General features: G+C 31.3%; 1 protein-coding gene across 8 annotated transcripts in view; it reads left to right on the top strand.

Annotated features, from left to right (window-relative positions):
* Positions 1-20,930, top strand: part of lilli (lilliputian) — a 508,119-nt gene that overhangs the window by 151,526 nt on the left and 335,663 nt on the right. For 3 of the 8 annotated variants that reach the window (XM_067045091.1, XM_067045138.1, XM_067045050.1), the window contains exon 1: positions 17,291-17,474. The exons of 4 other annotated variants lie outside the window; for them this stretch is intronic. Coding sequence is in view for 1 of the 4 variants with exons in the window: in XM_067045159.1 (XP_066901260.1) it covers positions 17,395-17,474 (80 nt within the window). In the remaining 3 variants the exon portion in view is untranslated. Of the gene's footprint in view, positions 1-17,282; positions 17,475-20,930 lie in introns of those variants that run through there. One more of the 8 variants, XM_067045159.1, reaches the window with a different exon arrangement.

The following is a 20,930-nucleotide window of genomic DNA, read 5'->3' as shown; positions in this document are numbered from 1 at the left end:
TTTATGTATCTAAATAATATATGGTAGTATTATTAAATACATTTTAGTGTTAGCATTTACATCTATGCAGCAATATTGTATGAATTATCAATACCATAAATATGAGCCTAATGAAACAACAATATATTAAGTTACAAAAATATGTTTATTTCATTTTCTTTTCTCCCAAGATTTTATGATTTATTTAACATTCGTAATTAAATATTATTTTTAATTATAGGTAAGTAAAAATAATTTTGATTAAAATTTCATAATGAGATGAATTTGAAATTGAATAGCTGGTGTTATTCATGACGATATGACGAAACGCAATGAAGATTTTAAGCTATGCGCATGCTTACACCCCTCACCATCGGGTTCTTCGATTTTACAACTCGCTCTGAGTATTTCCCCTTTAACAGGCAAAGAGTGTTCAGCTTGTTTACTCCTATAATGTAATAAAGTATTTAGTATTTATTAAATCATGAATATATTATTGGAAGATTGTAAGATTTTAAATTGAAAAAAAAAGTTTGAAAAACGTCTATAACATCCTTTTTCTTTTTAATAACTAAAACATTTTCTATTTCTTTCACTCTATTAGTTAATTTCGATATTTAATTTTTTTATATTATTATTTATTGTAATTGTAAATGATATTGTAAATAATTATTTTATATATGTAGATTATTATATATAATCTTTTCACCTTCTCAAGACTGGTTATTATTGTTTAAAGAAAATAAATTGTATCCAATTTAAGTCTCAAAACACTCTTAATTTCTTTAGAAGTCCAACGTTTCTGCAAACTCGCCCATCATCAAGGACAATCTGAAATAAAAATTTACTGAATAATTTTGACTGAACTACAGAATAGCTTGTGTAGAGTGTAAATGTTTTTTAAAAATTATTTATTTAATGTAATTTCCAACTGTACAAAATAATACAATAGGTAAATATGTTGTATGTTTCATATATACTTGAAAATCTTGGGAAGGAACCACCCATTGGCGGTACTTCAAACATTAATATAAATTAGAAGGTCCCATGGCCATCTTATTTTCAGACGCCTCGGAGGATTATCAGGGATTTTTAAGGATGAAAGATTAAGAATTAATCGGTTAGGATGGTAAAGGAGTTTGGAATGAAAAGACGTATATCTGTTTTGGGTCAAATCTGCAACGAATGGGATGTTAAGGTCTTTATGAATGAGTTTATATGTGACGTAATAAGGAGCATCAAGGATTTTACGTAGGATTTTAGATTGTAACGATTGAATGCGGGAAGAATTTGATGGTTTCGTGGAGCCCCAGAGCTCAATTCCATTTGTCCAAATTGGTCTGATTTAAAGAGTGTAAATTTGAATTTAAGATTGTCCTTAAGTGTTTTACGATTTAATTAATGTAACTCCGGATGAGATTGGATACATTTATTCACATTGGTACAAACCACCATTACGAACACCACTTATAGTTTGCATAATTGAGTTAATAATTTTTTTTTAAAAAGTAGCGAATCCTCTTTATGTGCAATGGAAGAAATAGGTCTTTGTAATTATAAAAGTAATAGACTAACAAAATGCAATTATAAATTAATCAAATTATATAAATTTTTTACACGAGACATCCACAATTAACTGTTTTTATTCTTTTGTAATCAAGCTAGAAGAATTAATCGTAATTGTTAATTTTAACTGCATCACTAAATTAATTGGTAGTATCCTTTGAACCAGCGGTCTTTCGATTACATAAGATCTTTATTTTTACCTTATAGGCTGTATCATTGTGAATCGAGTACTACACCCTTTCAGATCAGAGCCACTAAACAAAATTATTGCATCCAATATTACCTTAAATTTAGGCCATGTTATTAGCTCACAAACATGATCTGCAAATGATATTTTACTCGTTATATTTCTATTTTTCTGCAAGCTCTGCACTATAGGAATCTGGATTGATAGCTTCCAGGCGACGGGACCGAACAAAATATTGCTAGTTTCTGAAATATGACTATTTCTCTCTTTTGCCAATTTTCATCCGGAATCACGGAATGTTAAAACTTATTAATCGTAGACAAAAGTTGAACTAGTCATTTAGCCAAAAGGCAGCACTAAACTAGCATTTTAATGGAAAAAAAAATAAAAATATTGTTGAAACTTATAAACGGATTCGTGACGAAGATATGAAGATATAAAAATAGGAGTAATGAAAATATAAATAATTGTTAAAAAATATATATGTTTTTTGAAACGTATAATATAAACATAATTGAAATTAATATGTGTTTTATTACAATATTTAGTCTCAAAGAGATATTTTTTTTTTTAAATATAGAGTCTATCATTTTTTTTTAAATTTCCTGTTTTCTTCCATTAGTTTTTTTTTCTTTAAAAGCGTTCTACTTATGATAAAAAAAAGTGGAACATGACGACCTACTTAGCGTATTAAGATCGCGTGTTACACAATGCATTATATCAAATGATAATTCAGGTCAATTTCGTATTTTAAATTAGTTATTTTGTTTTCAAGACCTTGTGAATTTTTATTTATAAACAATTAAACTTGTTTACAACCAAATTACATGATTTGTTGTTTTAATATATTTACAATAATAATCTGAAATACTTAAGGGCAATAATAGTGATAGGTACCCCTTGAACTCTCTCTCCCTACATGTCATATTATATATATATATATTTAAACTTTTTTTTCGGTTGGCACTGAAGACCATGAAGATTTTTAGCCGCACGATCTTCTTACAGACATTGCTTGAGGGAATTCAGAAAACCTGTACGGAGTAACCCAACCCATATTTCTTCGGACCATGGTTTCTATGGTGCAGGGGCACAACACCAGTAGTTCCATAACCATTTCCTTCAGGACAGTGAAAAATGGTCTTAATCCACGGATTGTGGCTGGTCAGGCTTAGCGGGCGAACAAGGGCCTGTATCTCTTTCTTTGAAGCAGACTGTCCATGGACCAAACCTCTAGGCGCCTATTTAACATGCTGGGATCCACAACGCGATTTCTGATTAAAGTAAAACCCTAAGATAAGGTCATAACTAAGTTCGTTCTGTGTGAGTTTGCTCATCCAGGTCAATGGGCCTAACAAGTCCATAGAACGAATAAGGAAGCAGTGTGACTTTCCGTCACGAATTACGTCATGTTTCCGTCACACTTCCAATTACTGACCACGCTCGACTTTGCTTTAATTTGATTACCTATTGCAAACGCCTTGACCCACTCGGCCAAACCAGTCCCATTTATTCATGTATATAGAAAATGTAACAGGGTGTGCAAATTTTGATATGAAAATAGAAGCTGAATTCTTACAAAAAATTGTCATCTAATTGGATATGGTCACTTATGATCCGAAGCGCTACATATGAATTAAATATTTTTTTTTTTTTTTTTTTTTTTTTAGGAATTATAGATTCCCTTCTTTAATTATTTCAGTTTATAAAGTAATTATTGTGAACAAATAGAAAGCTCTTTTAAAGCTAATAAAACAAATAATAAGCTCATGTATCCGAATAATTTTCGGTTTAAATTTTACCTGAACTATTTTCATGTAGTTTAAAATATCCTAGAGCAGTTTGGCCTTTCGGTACGGCCTCTGAGACAGATCATTATTCACTGTCAATTGCTATTGTTGCTTATACTATTTTTGGACAGGTACGTCCTTATCGCGATTGTTGAACAAAGGCCGGGTACAGCTAACAGGATCTTATTAGTATCCTCAATACAAATTGCTGCATAGATCATGAAATATGACCGGATAATCGTGCTTCTAACTCCCGGGCCCTCAGCTATTTTCAAGTCCAGAGTGTTAATTTGTAACGACATTTTTTTTTATATATAGTCTATTCATAATAGGTCAAATTTACAAGAAATGCTATGGGGTCTCTGAAGAAGTAGCCTTAAACTTAGAGCAAATACTTACTAAGTTAACTTTTATTAATAGGCACGAGTTATCCACCCAGAGAAGAAAACTTATAACAAGCCAAAGTATAACTATATTGATAATATTCTTTGTTAAAATATAATATAAAAAAAAAAATAACTTGTTTATTAAAAAGTTCTAAAACTAACTATATAAATGAATGAAATATATAAATCGGAAAATTTATATGAACCTTTGTTTTGACTTTCTAAATTTCGACTTGTTCATGATATCTCGTGTAAATTTATTAAAGTTCAAACAGGTTTGCGATGCCTCCTTTTTAGTAAGAGGTGATATAAACCTTAAAGGAAATTAAATTCGCTATAACTTATTACGTTTGTACGATTAACCATTCTCTTAATATTTGAGATAAACAATTGATAGAGTTGTTTGAGATGAAGAAATGTAAGAATCCAATGAGTCTTAGAAAAACTTGTTACATGTGAACCTTATCTTTCCTAAAATTTTTTTTTTTTTAAGAAAATATTATCTACACTATAAAATTATACCTAAGGTTCTCCGCTCCACTTAAAATGTAAATAGACAGAGAAATGTAGACCCGTATCCGCGAAACTGACCACGCCAAGGCCTTCGCCAAGGAGAAAATTAATATAACTTTAGGATCGTTCGAACCTGCGTTCTTTCCACATTTTCTTGAATTGACCTTGTTTATTTTTAAATTTATAGAACATTTACAACCATTTCTATAATTTATTTAAAAAATATATATCCTACCGATTATTATAAAAGATATAAAAACTTAAATTTACAGCTAAAATCAGTTATAAGTTACCGTTAACTAAGAACAAATTGTTTCGTTTTTCTTTTATATCCTAGTCTTAAATGTTGATATATATTTAAATATAACAATCAAGAAAATAACTACGTCAATCAACAAAAAAATAATTAAATTGACTGACTATTGTTCAAATTTTTTGGGCACTTTTTGTACAAAGTTAGCCTAGAAATAAAAATGCTAGTCGAAGTGTGGAGTTATTAAATGTTAAAGGTCAACAAAAGAGACAAACATATATATTAGTTTCCTTTGTGACGTACTTCCTTTAAGGTTAATATAATATTTACAGAAAATTAAATTTTTAACAAGTTTTGACTTATTCATTTTTTTTATTGTCTTCCGTTATCTAAATATTGAGCGGAGAGTGGGCACCCAGTGGCCCCCTGCCTGAAAACGGTATGTAAAATGCGGGGTCAGACACTTGGAACATATAACATTTGAAAACAAAAAAAACTTACTTAACACTGCGAAAGTAGTGGTAAAACATTTTTCAGAAAGATTGTTACACTCAACATAAATTATTTGAGCGGTTGCTCGTACAGAAAAACGTAAAAAGATCCAACTTGATGAGAATTTTATTTCCTTTAAGTTTTATTAAAAGTGGGCGCTAGGATATTTTAGGATCAGAAGGAAAAAATACAGCTAGCAACAGATCTGATGGGACGGAAGAGTATACGTAGGGGCAATTAAGCAGGCTGGGACTGGAGGGAAATAATCCTAAACAAGTACAATGATATGTTTTTCAAGAAAAGGGAGGTCCTCGGAGTAACGGGTAAAACAGTACACGAATTTCCTTGAAACAGGATAGAGCAACTATGTTAAGGAAAGGCATTGCCCGCTGGTATTCGGGTTGGATAATCTGAGGTGACAGGGGATTATTGTAGACAGTACGTCTCCCTCTAATAGTCTGCTGTTGGCAGTGAGGAAGAAAAAAGCACTGGGCGGGAAAATAATTGGGTGGTGATTGGTTATCGGAAAGTAAATGAGAACACGGTCGACCAAATGTTTTGCAGTGGGTTGGAAAGTTAAAGGAATCGTGGGAAACACAGTGATAAGGGACAAAATACAGAGATTAGGGCGAAGAGGACAGATTGGGGTGGACCGGTCATCCATGCCACTGGAGGCAATACAGCGTAAGTACTTTTGGTTGAAGGAACCAATAGGATTGGCGCAATTTGCCTTAGCTTAGAGTATGATCGGCATCCACCTCGCACGAGACAGGAAGAAACACCGATCTCGGCAGTACCGTTTAGCAATCTACAAGCATATTCCTTCATGTGGAAAGGGTATAAATGGATGACGGTAATGGAGCTATTCAGTAAGATGGTCATGGCGTACCCCGTGCGAGATGGGTCTGTAGAGGCGGTGCGAATGGGGCTCTACAAGCATGGTGTCAATTTATGGAGTTCCTTGTTGAATCTTATTCTACGGTCGGAGGAAGTTCGATAATGCGGCTTGCTGCATCTTGAAAGATATGAGAATACTGGAGGAGACGTAGCATCTCAACATTCCCGGGTACCGCAATAAATAGCCGAGGGGGAATAGAACTCTATGTCTAGTACCCTCAGCGATTACTTACGTGTATATAAAGGGTTGGAATCAGACAAAGCAATGTTCCGAGCAATCGCGGACTACAATCACTTCCCTAATTCATAGGATCTCTGGATTTATATCTTTCCATAAATGTTTAAGGGTTCTCGCATGGCAGCGAGATTACTATGGTGTGGTGACTGGATAAGGAGAAATCATAAACAACGAGAAACTATGAGCCAAGGTGAAAGAGAGGATTAAGAAAGAGAAGAGTAAGCGCGTAGCGCGGCTGAATTTTAGTGTCAAGGACATGACGAGAGCTATAGAAATAGGGACGTTGGTTTAACGTAAAGTAGGTCCCAATAGGGAAAAAAAGGTTCAGCGTTACGATCGGCCAGTCACGGTGGCAGTAATTAGGAAACATCATATCGTCACCATTGAAAGCTTAGCAGAACCGTGGAAGCAGAAGACGGTTCACATCGAAGAATTAAAACTCCCTGCAAAGGCGTCATCTCCAGGGGATGGAGTGCCTTGTGATCCCCACTGAATTGTGTAACTTTGAAAGTTAGGAGTTGTTAGGAAATGTAAGTTTTATTGTATATTTTTTCTTCGGATTTTATTAGATTTTCTTACTTCGGTCTACTATGTATATAAGATATAAGTCTTGTTTTCTTATATATTATGTTATTTTTAAGTTCATGAGGTATCTTGGTAAACTTCAGGGGTGGAGGGCGGATCCCACCTACTCATACTAGAGACATATAGAAGGAGGATAATTCTGACGATAAATTCAGTATCGAATTCGCTATCCAGTGTTGTGGCATTCGATTGATAAAAATAAGAAAACTATTTTTGAAAAAAAATTAAATATAACCATCTCGAGGAGCGTTTTAGTTTTATATGTTTTTATTAATCATTGACAGAAAAAAATAATACAATTGTATTTATCTTTCAGAGATTTTAGACTAAAAAAATAAAACTTAAAATAACTATTATAAGTGTTAATTTCATTAATTGCTAACAAACGTACTAATTTTATGACAGTAAAACCATTTGTTAAGTACTGACTGAAATTTATAGACGTGCTGATGGATTCTATCTCCATGAAATGTTTTCAACACCGTACGAATCCAATTTGATACGGCCGTTTTGTTCATTAAAAATACATTGACGTCGGTCGATTTTGATAGTACATTAACTGGCTGTCTTCCAGGGCAGTTACTTCCACCACATACTCGGGCAATGACCTGTCTGGGTCACAATTACCCTTCAGTTCACAGTTTTTCTCTCGATAGCGAGTCAATCCGGATATATATTAAATTTATTTAAGATCTATGATTTCAAAATTTTTTATTTTTGAAGTATTTCCTAAGGTAAATATAATTAACCTTGTAATAATAAAATTGGAAAGGAGTAGTATTTGAAAGAAGAGTGAGACACTGGCTGTGGAAGCCACTCATGAATAAAAATAATTTTTTTTTTATTTGAAAAAAAATCTTAAATCATTTTTGATATGCATGATAAACATATTTCAACTAGGTTAGCACTATTAAGTTTCGATTACATTGTTTTTTTCCAAGCATTAGGTGTTAACGTTTTGAGATTAAAAGTTTAGACCGTTTGTCTAATAAATGTTGTAATAGTCGGAATCGACGTCCAGTTTCCTGTCTTTTTTCCTACATTGCAAGATTTAACAAAATAAAAATAGTAGTTCTAAAGAAAAAAAATTGTAATATTATATTTAAGGATCAGTTAATATCTTATTAAAATATTTGTATTTTATATTCTATCTGAAATATAAATCCTATTTGAGTTACACATAAGGAATACCTGAAACTCAAAATAAAAAAAAGCAAATCAGCCACATATGTTTCACATTAAATTCTTTGATTCTAGCATATCAGGAAGAGAAGAGGTACATTCTACCTTGAGATTATACCGAAGTTAGTAATTTTTGGGCATGTAAGTTGTGGATACTCATGTGAGTTTCGGAGTATAATTTTGGTTCTAACCTCGTGACCTTGTGCAAAATTTCCACTCGGAGTAACTCAGAACCATCGACTTGGGTAGGGGTAGGGCTAGATGAAAGAGTGATTAATTGAATGGAAAACTCAATCTTGGAGCATTCATATTTCTTTTTAGAAATTCAGGTTACAAAACCTGAATCCATTTCAACCGGGTACTGTTAATGAGTGCTTGTTCTTTAAATACAGGCAGGGAATACCAGAGTCAAAAGGCTATATTTGTATAACAGTGGCGTTATGATTCTGAGCCTTGGGGGCTTTGCTGAAGGTTGTATGTTTAGTGAAAAAAAGCTATAAAAAATATTTTGAACTATTTAAGCGAGATCAACTACTATAGATTATATGTTGAACTGTCCACTTATACAAAGTATATGTTAAACTATTTCAGAGTGATTTAGAACTATAAACCGTACGTTAAACTGTTTTGGTGTGATGTATAGACTTTATAGTGGTATTATACTATAATATAGAGCATATGTTGAACTGTTAGGCTACTGTCTATGCTATTATTATATGTGTGTGATTAGTCTTCTTTAAATTAATTATGATTTTGGGTTTGATTATTATTTTGTGAGTATGCTTCAATTGGTGAAACGTAGACAGGTTTATTACTCTTTCCTATCTGAGATAATAACATTGCCTTGTTGCAGTTTCTTCTTACAAAAAGTTAAAATTTAATCTTCCTTAAGGGAGCTTCCCCTTTCCTTCTTATTAACCATCCCCTTTCTTCCTTTCCGAAAGTGTAATCTAAAAACAATTTCACTTAAAAGGCTAATTTCAAAATGATTGGAGTAATTGGCCCGCCTCATCATCGTTTCACCCTTTCCCTGAATAAAATACCCCTTTTCTTATCACATCGGCCCCTTCATTACACACTCGGCTAAGGGTAGGAAGGGAATAACTTATTCAGGAACAGGTAAATAGATCACCCCTCTCCCCCCCTCAAAACACTAAAACCGTTTCCCTGCCCGCACAGGAAACTACTATTGATTTACTAGACCCAGGGACGCCTGTTTTATTTTATGAAAACCACAACTTCCGTTTTTGGACCTCTAATGATTAGATTCTACTTCTTGATCTATATTCCAAAAATGGACATAGTACTAAAATGTTTTTAGTCTCGAAGAAGAAATTATAGGAAATGCATTTTGAAATTTTGGCCAAATAATCCTCTTTTCCGTCATAGCTAATTTGGTTGCTTACATCTAATATTCTGCAATGAAACTTAAATGTTTCTACTTATCAAAATTTTCTCATCACATAAAATAATAAAAAAGGTGCAATTATTACCCCACTTCTCAAGTAATGGGCTCATGTTCTTAAAATTATATTTTAACATTTTTCTTCCATTCAGAAATCATTTATTTGATAATCCTTATCCATTAAACTACCGTATTCTAGATAAGCCATGTGATGTTTCGTCGTAAAACACTGACATCAAAGAATTTTTCATCATAACATCGGGAAGAAAAGTTGAATTTCTGATCGTTACAAACTTCATCACATTAATATTAATTAACAAGACAACGGTTGCTGGGTAAAAAAAGGGGGAAAAAACCGTTGACATTTACCTAGATCCTCCTACAGCCTTCGATGTAGCTGGGAGTTATATCTAAAGGTCAGAGGGCCATTCAGCAGTTCTATATTCCCTCACTTCACCGTCTCCGCCGAATAAATTTTCTTTTGGTTAACATTATTGTCAATTGTGGTTAATATATTCAAATATACATTTTTTAATTATAATTAATTTCTATGACCGATATTGTTTTACTGATCATTGAAACTAGAATAAATTATTATTAAAGTTAATAAATACTTAATTACCAATTAGAAGTACACTTCCTATAGAAAGATCAAAATAAGTCCAGATTGCCGTTTCATTTCTTATTTTCCAAATTAAGATTATATGTTAGTGACGTAAAGGAAAAAGGGAAACTAAGATATCAAATAATGTGAAAAAAACGTTAATGATAATGTAGTTTAATTTTTTTTTTTTGTTAAAATTGCATTACACGTTCAAATATTTATCTATTAATTATGATTATACTAGAAAGGAATCCTAGTTAATATTTTTAATGTAAAACTGTGTGTTAATGCCATCAGAACAGGAAAAGTCCGAAAAAGATTTTAAACTCAGAAAATGTGAGTTTAATTAATTAAATTTTAGTTTTCTATTTTCTTAATTTTGATTTTCAACAATATAAATTTATAATTACTATACTAAATTCTTTTTTTTTTCTAATAATACAATCAAAAGTAGTGCAATTAGTACAGTTAATGGATAATAAAGTATCGGCACAAACCGGAACTTAACTATATACTAGTTAATATTACATATTATCAATGACAAGATATTTACTGCATATTTATATCGTTTGTGAAATGTTTTTAACTTGAAGTCGACTAATAAAATTTGGCTCTTTAGTTCAAGTACAATTCTTTCAAACGTACATGTTTTATTGTTTTCTCTTCATGCAAGCAAGCTAAGAGGGAAGAATTATGAGATCTTGGAATTTTTGTCAGATATTATACATTTTTTGGCACAAGTGGGAGTCATAAAAGTCTGCAATATGTAATTCAACTTCGTTAGAATATAAGTAAATAAAAATCCCGTATTTTGTAGTAAGTTGATTTCTGGATATTTTATTTATTTTTCATCAAAAAGTGAATCGAAGTTTATGGGATTCGTTGGGAGAATTTTTACGACTTGAAATTCTGAGAATTAATTGCTGGTCCAATTTAAGGCTGTCTTCATGCAACAAATGAAACGCTTAAGAGATAAAGGAGTAAAATCAATTTTTTTATTCCACGATTCTTGAAATAACCCCCAAAAAAACCGATATTTAGTTTTTCCAAACCTAATGAAAATTTTCCCTTACAATTAAAGTTAAGTAAGATGTTAAGAAATATGTCGAAACAGAAGTTTGTGTTCAATATCGATCCAAACAAAACATGGAGAGACCTAGAAACAAATATATGAACAGTTTTACTTCGGAAAAATATCCCCAATTTTCGGATACCAAGTTACCCCCTGTCAAAAAGTTGACTTAGTAAATGAAAAGACTTGGAACAACTTGATAATCACACTTAGCTGTATACTCCGAGAAGAAATTATCCAATAATTAATCTAATAATAAATAATATAATATTAACATTTTTTTTTTAACTCAGATGATTGGAGGAGAATGAAAAATAGCAGATAAGCTATGAATATCTTTTTGATGAACTAAGCACCCAAAATTCAGGAGGTCTCTTCTTTCCCTCTTAGCTTTTTTGCGCCTTTCTTCCCACGGGTGGGCCACACAAAAAGTTTGATGTCTATGGACCAATACTATCGCTTCGATGGTAATGAAAAATTCGGTATGGCCTATTTCGAAATGATAATAATTATAAATCACTTATTGTGTGCAGACAGTTAATTAATTATTATCGTTTTCAATTCTATTTAATTAATTTTCGAAACGTTGCTGTATGATATGAAATAAACTATTATAGTTTAATAAGGAAGAAATTGTGTCATTCACTAAATCCATTTTAATTTTTAAAATTTCTGTAATAAATTAACCCCACAATCTGACGATATACATGTACAATTTGTAGGGAAATAATCAGATACATAACATTTTTCCTCTGTTGTTTTTTATATACATTTGTAATGTTTTATCAATAGCATATTATTAACAGAAATTATTCGATTTTTTTTATTCTTCATTTACTGTTAATATTATGAACAGGTCTTCAATGGGTACGAGTTCCGTTCCCTGCTGGTACATAGCTTCCAATCCATTTACCTAATACGCAACGTAACAGTTTTAATTAATCGTTACCATTTGGTTAAATTTAACTGTTCCAATGTTACCGTTGACGTATTGGCCGGTCTGTTCAGACTCAGATCTGATATTCTCTTCGACCAAAAGCGGTGATAATTTCGGTCCTTCGCCTATTGTGAGGTCGGTTATTGATCTGGAGACAGGACGCGGGCGGATCTCATCATGCGGCCAACCTTACACAACTCCTCGCCGACCAGAAACAGATTCTTAGATCCGATCTTATAACGCTTTCTTTATTTCATTGCTAATGATGGTTTGTCGGGCAGAGAATGAAAGGTAATATTTGATTACGCCTGTTATTTTTTTGTCAAAACTTCAAGTTTTAGACGAAATAATTATATTTTTTATTTCTAATTTCGATAAGATGAGAATGATTTATGTTATAATAATAAATCAGAATAATGAAATAAAATAAAAACTCCTGTTATTAGCAGTTAATTCTTATTAAGTACCGAGGTTAGCTGCTTCATTATTATTTTTTTTTTTTACTTTTACTATACCTAGTTCAGTTGAATCGTAAAATATATGTATATTTCAAAAGGTAATGAATAGACTGATAATACAAATGCCGAGAGCTTCCGTGGTTGGCAGGTCAGTATAGTTGATTCCAGTTCTCTTCTTTTATTCAATAAAGTAAACTTTTTTCGCTATAATTATTATTATATCATCTTGGTTTTCTTATCAGAATAATGCTGAACTCTTATGTGTAGACATATCACTTTGTAAACATTTGCCAAACCTGGATAGTGTACTAGAATTCAATCTACCCTTGAAGTTATTTTCCCTCATCATATTTAACCAAAACACTTTTAAACAAAGCTTTCGTTAATTAAGACACTTTTTCGTTTATTTTAATTTAACTGAATCTCAATATTGTTATAAATATAACAATTTGTATTACTTATTATTGATGTATGGATTGAATAAAAAAAAGTTATACTTTTGTGTGTAAAATATTCTTAAAATTTTAATAATTCAATACTCTTGCGAAAGTTAATAAGTTAATAAAAATTTTGACGTGACAACGTCTTATAAATCATTTTGCGGGATGCAATGTTAGAAAAAGTGTCCCGTAACGGAAGTAGATTGTTTTGTTTACATTTAATACAAAACATTATTGGATAACTATAGTAACCATTTAAACATTTTACTTATATAAACTTTTATTTTTGACGTGACAACGTCTTATAAATCATGTAATATTAGCATAGAGTATACGTTGTCACGGAAATATGAGGCCTACACGGGCACGGTTTTTTTTTTTCTTCTTCTTTCTCTTCCTCCTTAACCGAAATTGGTTTTAGGCTTGTTGACATTAACGTTCTAGGCCGATTATATGATTTTTACAAGTTAGGCTATCGACTTTAATACAAGGCTGTTGAAAAATTAAGCAAATATCTTAAAATTAAAGTAATTACCTTACGAACACTCTTTCCGAGTCCGAAACGTAAATGGAAGGGTCCTATCAGGTCTGACATCGAGTATTAATACAACATAGGTTTGGCAAAACCGCTGATACCGGAATCGAGGATTTGTATTTGACCTCGTTACATCTTTCTGATTTCTTTGACACTTTTCTTGGACTAATATTTGTATTTGTCGTTCACATTAAGCAATTAAAACGATATTCAGCTTTCCAACGTCTTTTTCCATCAATGGAATTAATGTATGATACTAAAATTAGACCCAACGGTCTAATTTTAGTGGCCTATCATATAGGATTTGCAGATAAAGACGATAATGCACTTAAACCTCTACATTAAAATTAACAATTCCATAGTATTCCTATGATAGATTAGAAGTCCCATATTCTAAGGTTTTATACCCATCTTGAAACTACATTGGGTATATACGTTATCATTTTTCAAGCTAGTAGAAAGTGTAGAAAGTTTTGCGAACAATGAGGGGTCTATAACAATCTCTAATCTACATATTTCACTATCGCATTGCCTTCAGCAACTATCGCAACGAATTAATGTGCTAATGAAATGCCAGGTGATCTCTGCAGTTGTTTTATTTCTAACTTCTTTAAATGTCATTTGATTAGTTTTGAATTGATGCTCTTGTTTACACAGCTGCAATCGTTTTCGTGGATCTGATACGTCCTGTCACCCATCTCATTGAAACAATAATATACGGCTATTGACAACTCAATATAAGGAGCAATTGATATATCTATCCCCTAAATCTAAGTCACAGCGGATACCATTACGCAGTTTTTATTTCGGGATGGATTATGTGGCCACGGTTACTAGACAGTTCACACACAGATATTTATATGCATGTATATGATATACATCGACATGTATGTATAGTTTGTTATTTAATTCGGGATTAAAAAAAGGAAAACGTATAAACTTAGTTTACATGCTATTTTTAGTGGATTACAGCTACGTTTTACCTTCTCAATTTTATTTGCATAATCAAAACATTCAAGATTTTTCTTTAATTTTATATTTTATAAAATATAATAGTTTTGAGGAAACTTTACAATTTTTAATAAAAGATAAAATTGATATATTTTCAGTTGTGAGGTTTTCCTATTCTGTGAGCATTGCTTTTTTCTACATGTCTTGCACAGCAAATGTATTAATAAAATAATTATTTGAATAAATAAATACAATTTATAGGATGTAATTTATAAAATAAAAAAAAATTACAATTTAGATAGGACCTATTGGAATGAGGTGCTACGAATTAGGAAGTGGTAAACAAGATCGCTTCTCACTCCCTTGCCATTGGTTGGACGGAGACCCCTCGGCTAAATATAAACAGCTGAAGGACGTCAAAGTGTCAGCCTTCTGGATCTTGTTAGAACGCAACGAGTCTTCGTGTGAGTCGGAAATGCACTCCGTAATTTCAATTGTTCATCGACTGAATCATGAGTTAAATTTACTTTATTAAGGATTTAACGCTTCAACACCGGGAACGCGGAACTCTTTACAATGCCTTTTGTGGATTGGAATATTTCTTCGATCGGTTTTCTATCTATATTTCAGTGATTGCTCTTTTATTCTTGGAACCTCCTTCCCTTCGATCTCCCCCTCCCTCTACCTTAAGAGTTATCGAGGTTGCAGCAGCCTTCCTGGAACTAATCTTTCCTTTCTTTCGGAATCTTATAACTAAGTAGGTTGTAAGTTGTAGGTTGTTCGGACAACATTTTTGATATGCAAAACTCTATCTCAGGAACAATTAAACATATAGATGTCTACCAGCATTCAGTCTAGTTAAATATACTATAAGGTAGTTTATGAAATTTTGTCCAAAAGTTATTAATGTATTTTTTATTACCTTTTAAGACCAATATATTGATATTTTATAGTCTGGACAAATTTCTTAAAATGAGGAGTGTATAAGATGCAGAATAAAAAAAATTTTTTTGGATGAACGTCGGAAACGTTATTCAAAATATATAAATTAATGAATTAATACGTAGTAAGTGTTTTCCTTGAAAGTAAATAATAAAATTGTAAACTTTTAGCTAAACGTTAAATATTGAAGAATATGTGTGTATTTGTATATCATCTTTCTACTAAAAATATTCATAAGTTATTAGGCCTGATATATTTTCTGTAATAAGAAAAAAAAATTATGTTCTGAAATGATTTTTTCACATTATGGAAGAGAAATTGAATGCATGAATTCAAAATTTTCATTAATTTAACAATACATTTTTCTTTTTTTCAAGGAATATTCTCATTACTTTTTACTTCTGCATTCCCTTATTGGTGAGCTTTGAGGACAATTGTGCATCTAGTCCAATCCTACATACATTTCTAAATTTAACAATTTCAACGGTCCAATTACACATAGCATAGTGTATGGGCATTTAAAAAAAGTTATAATTTTAAAATTAAATATTTTAATTAAGAATTACGGCTTTTCTAATATAATATATTATCACATTAATTTCAGGGTAATGTTAAAAATTTAATATAAAAACTAATTCCTTAAATGAATGACTAAGATTAAATAAGGGGTAGTTCAGTGGTTAAGACACAGTCTTTCCACTTTGATCCTAATCCGGCCTGGTGAGTTGACTTTTTTCATTTAGTGGCGGTCCCACAAAATAAAAAACTTTTACCCCCAACCATGGTCAAGTTGTATAGGACTTCAATGGGAGTTTTGGCCGAAAAAAAAAAAAAATGATGATTATAAAAATATATTGATATTTGGGTTTTTTCCATTTATTAAGATTATTGTTATACAGTGTAATATAATCAATAAATATGTAAATGTAGAAATGCATGTGAAGGTTGATAAGATGTATTTTATTCTAATATAATTATAGGATGGGGTAGATGATTGACTATTGTTCCGATAAGTAATTAGAGTATAACTTGAAAAAATACAAAGATATAGAAAATTATTAACAATAGAATCATTTTCTCACATTTCAGTTACTTGCTAATTTCCATAGCTTTTTTTGTTGAGAGGTTCAAAAATTGTGGAAATCTTTGAATATTGATTGGATTTTGAAAAATATTTCAGAACTTTTTTTTTTTTTGATATATTTATATAATTGATAATATATTCATAATTTTTATAAACAGTACTTTATACGCTTAGCATTTCTCAGAAAATATGATGAATACATGAGGTAGAGATATTTAACCGTAGATTAATAAGTGGAGAAGATGGTCGGAGGGGGGGGGTGCTGTCAGCAAAAAAAAACTTCATTAGGGAGAGCTCGAAGCAGAGATTCTGGCTGAACTCACCAAAATAAACAGTTTAGCCAGAATCTCTGCTGCAAGCTCCCTGATGAAGACCTGAAACTCTGGTCGAAACATTGGCACGAATAAATTATTTTTTGTTTGTGTGTGTGTTTTTTTTGGTGAACGCACCCCTCCCTCTCTCCCTGACCATCTTCTCCACTGATGAATATATGATTTAACTGGATCTATTAATTGGTTATCCAAAGAAAAAAATGTCTGTTTTCATATATCGATGAATGAAAAATTGTTTTTGTTACTGTGCTTTTAGTTGAAATATTGCTTGTTTTATATTTAGCTACAGTAGTTGTTATTTATAGTAATAATTTTCTCTCTCACTTTTATTATTTTTTTTTTTTTTGGGTTCTTCATCTGTCTTTTGTTGCAGTTGTGCATGATTAGTGTGCTATGGAGTAGATTTCATACAAAGATATGATTTCTTAATTTATTGACACAAGTCATTTGTTAGGGACGAACCTCGTAAGCTGACCAACAGTTGGTTCATCTGAAGGTGCACAGAATGAACAGAATTCTTCTCATTGTAGCGAAAAAAACATCAGCAAGCTTTTCTATCCGTTGTAATGAGTACGTTAGAGCTGGTTCTGAATCAGCCTGAATACGCACTGCAGGTCTGGTGTGTACCCCAAGCTCAATTGACCAGGTAACGAGCTGCTCATTAAAATTAGGATTTTTTAATGTTGTTGTTTTCATCTTTTTTTTTTTTTACAATACATCTAATACTTACTAACAATTTTGAGCTTGAATAGCTATTATGAAAGCAATCGAGGTGTGTTTTAATTCAGTGTTCCTTCATTAAAACAAGGTTTCATGAGGCAATGCATAACAAAAGCACTAATAAAACTAAATTTTTACTACACACCATTCCATAAATGGTGTTAGTTCAGTTCTTGATAAGAATATATTGTTTCTTGACTAGCAGTTATACAAGAAGGCGAAACGGTCAGCATCTACCCTCAACAACCAGGTTTTTTCCTGAACCCATCGAAAGAGCATGTACTCACTGAGCAGGTATTGAGTACTCTCCAAGAAGTTCTTCTTTAATCTAAATTAATTTGCTCCCATGAATTAAGGCGATCCTACTTAATTGACCTATTTAAGTTTATTGTATGAAATTATAAAAATTAAAATTGATAAACTTATTAAAATGTAAATCTCATTTATAATAATTTCAAATTAAATGCATTTAGTCTCTCAAGACTAATTTTTATTATGATTTCATTGTGAATTCATGATTTGTAAGTTAGTACACAACAATTGGTTTGCTACATAATAGTATAGAGAACATAGCACATCCCACAAAATTAACTTCACACCGTTTATGGAAGTGAGTTTTGTAGTTCCTGTCTGCATTGTGTTTATTTTTTGTAATCAACAGCATGGAATGCAACACCTGACTCATTAAGATATTGTATTATTTACTGCATTTCGCAATGAACATTATATTATTGAAGATACCTGAATTTGGTGAAATATGGATAGGTTTGGAATTAATGTCATAAAATACAATTTGTATTTTTTATCGTTATATAGCCAATATGATTATGTTGCCTAAAACACAAACAACTTCTCTAGTTTCCTGTTATATATTAATATTGCATTAGATAATATTCATAAAAAAAAAAAAAATTAGTTTGGAAGGATGTTAAACACAAATTTTACAAATACAATTTGACAAATTGTATACCCGGACATTTGTAACTTTTTTGTGCTAAAAAAAGAATATTGAAATGAGGTAATTAGTTTTAGATTAATGTATTTAATGTTACGAAAAAAACTAATTTTATAAGTGTAGAGGGTACTCTGATGAGCAATAAGGTCAAGGCCTAAAGAAGTGCTCCTGCGGTACGCCCTGTGTTTGTCCTCCAGAGGAATCGCCCATGTACCTGAGTGTTATTTTTCCACGCTGCAATTCAGGGCCAATGGCGGATGCCGACGTAATTGGCCGAGCAGACAGTGAATAATGTCGGTAGGACCGGTTTTCGGTCAGACTTGTCGGATGGCCTGTCTCCGTTCTTGTCTGTTCCGATCGCTGATGATACAACTTGATGCATCTCTATAAATTGCGCCAATATCAAATGTGGAATATTTTAGATCTCTTTAGTAAATATTTTAAATTATTAGTTTCAATTCACCTTTTAAAAATGGTCTATATAAATCGAGGTCACGTTTTATCAATGAATGTGGCTTTGTTAGGACAAATATGATGTTTATGCATTGCTGTCTGTTGCTCAGATGGTTAGGCCTAGGTCTATCGATGAGATCTGGGGGTGGCGTCTATTTGAATCCGGCCTGGGGCGTTGACTTTTTTTCATTAAAAAAAAAAACTGTTAATTGTATAGAATAGAATACAATTATTTCTACTTCTCATGATTTAGGTCCTTAGCAGAATTTAAATGATTTAATAATTTAATTGATAGGAACAAAAATTTTAAAAATACAAAATTTGTACAATGGTACATCAAGTAATGAGGATGGTGCCAAAGTATGATCAGAGAAAAAGAAAATAAATTATGAAATCTTATTTTAAACTAATAAAAATAATTTATGTTTCTTAGTCATCGAGCAATTGTGGGCCGAAATGTCAGTAAAATAAATTTAACAATCATAATGCTCTTATAACTTGAATCGTTCAGTTAATTCTCTTTTTTAAAATAAATTTTTGAATTATGTATGCTAATAGTTTAAAATTTTCCTGTCTGTAGAACAAAAGTTGCCAAGTAGGGCTATAGTGAATAATTTCTGAAGACATCAAAACATTTGAAATAATAACGCTCTATCTCATTTCCTATTTCACAGTGAAGTATGATAAGCAGATTTTGTTCCCTGCTTTAACTAATTACTTTCCCAAAGGCTTTTATAACGACTACTTTTTTTTTTTTTTCAAAGAAATTTTCAACAACTTTTACTGTGATAGCTATTGTAAATATTTTGTCATTTTATCAGAACACCCTTATCCATCTTTATATAACGTAAAACGTTATCTCAATGGATTTTGCATTATTTCTTGGGCTATGGAATTTTTATAATAAATTAAAGATAAAATATATTTGAGCAATTTTTAGTAAATTGGTTAATAAACAATGATATTCCTACTTTTTTGGGGGAGAATGTGGAATTGCTTAAGGCACCAAAAAACTTATCATACTATTGTAGAAACATTCACTTGATCTTATAAATTATAGCTTCAATACTTATTTAAAATCCATTATAAGTTGTCTGGGAAATACATTGAATGTGGTGTAAACAAAGATTAACTCTAATCTAGCAATTACCTACTAGAGCGTTGTGTGAAACGAAGACAGGCAATAAACAAGTTCTCTTTGTTTAAAGAACTTCTTTGTAATTTTAGTATATACAAGTACAAGATCAAAGGAAGTGGACCCAGCAGTAGGAATATAATTAAACATCAAAGCATAAACATGCCTAACATTTAGTTACCTATAGGAACATTCGGCGAAACAGTTTTTGCAGCGGCTTCACTCGGGGTAGGGGAGGGGTAGGAAGGTTAGAGTTTTTTTCTGCCAGTTCAACACTACCAGGTGTTTTTCAAGGGATACTTCGCTTCCATTCACGTCCTCTGTTTCTAATTTTTCGTTTCTGGAATTATTATAATAAAACTGGTTATATATTATTTGCGAAAGTCGGTTAATTTTAAAATTTATTGTTAATCGCATTAGGTCATATCAACCTTTTTATTAAGAATTGAACATATATATAAAATTATTTTAGTTTCAATTTTTAAAGAAGCCACCAATTTATATAGCTAAATTTTCAAATTTACCAATATAGTCCCAAGAATAATATAAAATATCATTGAAATATACATGATTCCAGTATATATTGTAATAATTTAAAAAAATTAAAAATAAAATAAAATTGAATCTGAATAGTTTTTAAACTTTTTTCAAATATAAAAGATAACTTGGGTTCTAATTGAGAACACAAATATCAAATGGATAATAAAATTTATTCAAATTCAATAATATAAAAGACTCTTAATTTTATTATATAAAAAGAAAGAGAGAGACTCTTAATCTCAGGGCGTATGGTTACTAGACAATCAGAACAGGCATTTACAATAATTTAATTAAATTAA

The sequence above is a fragment of the Halyomorpha halys genome, unplaced genomic scaffold (assembly GCF_000696795.3).
Source record: "Halyomorpha halys isolate HHAL.00 unplaced genomic scaffold, Hhal_1.1 Scaffold644.1, whole genome shotgun sequence".
NCBI lineage: Eukaryota > Metazoa > Arthropoda > Insecta > Hemiptera > Pentatomidae > Halyomorpha > Halyomorpha halys.
Note: the sequence above shows the minus strand (reverse complement) of the source record. Positions and strands in the feature narration are given on the sequence as shown.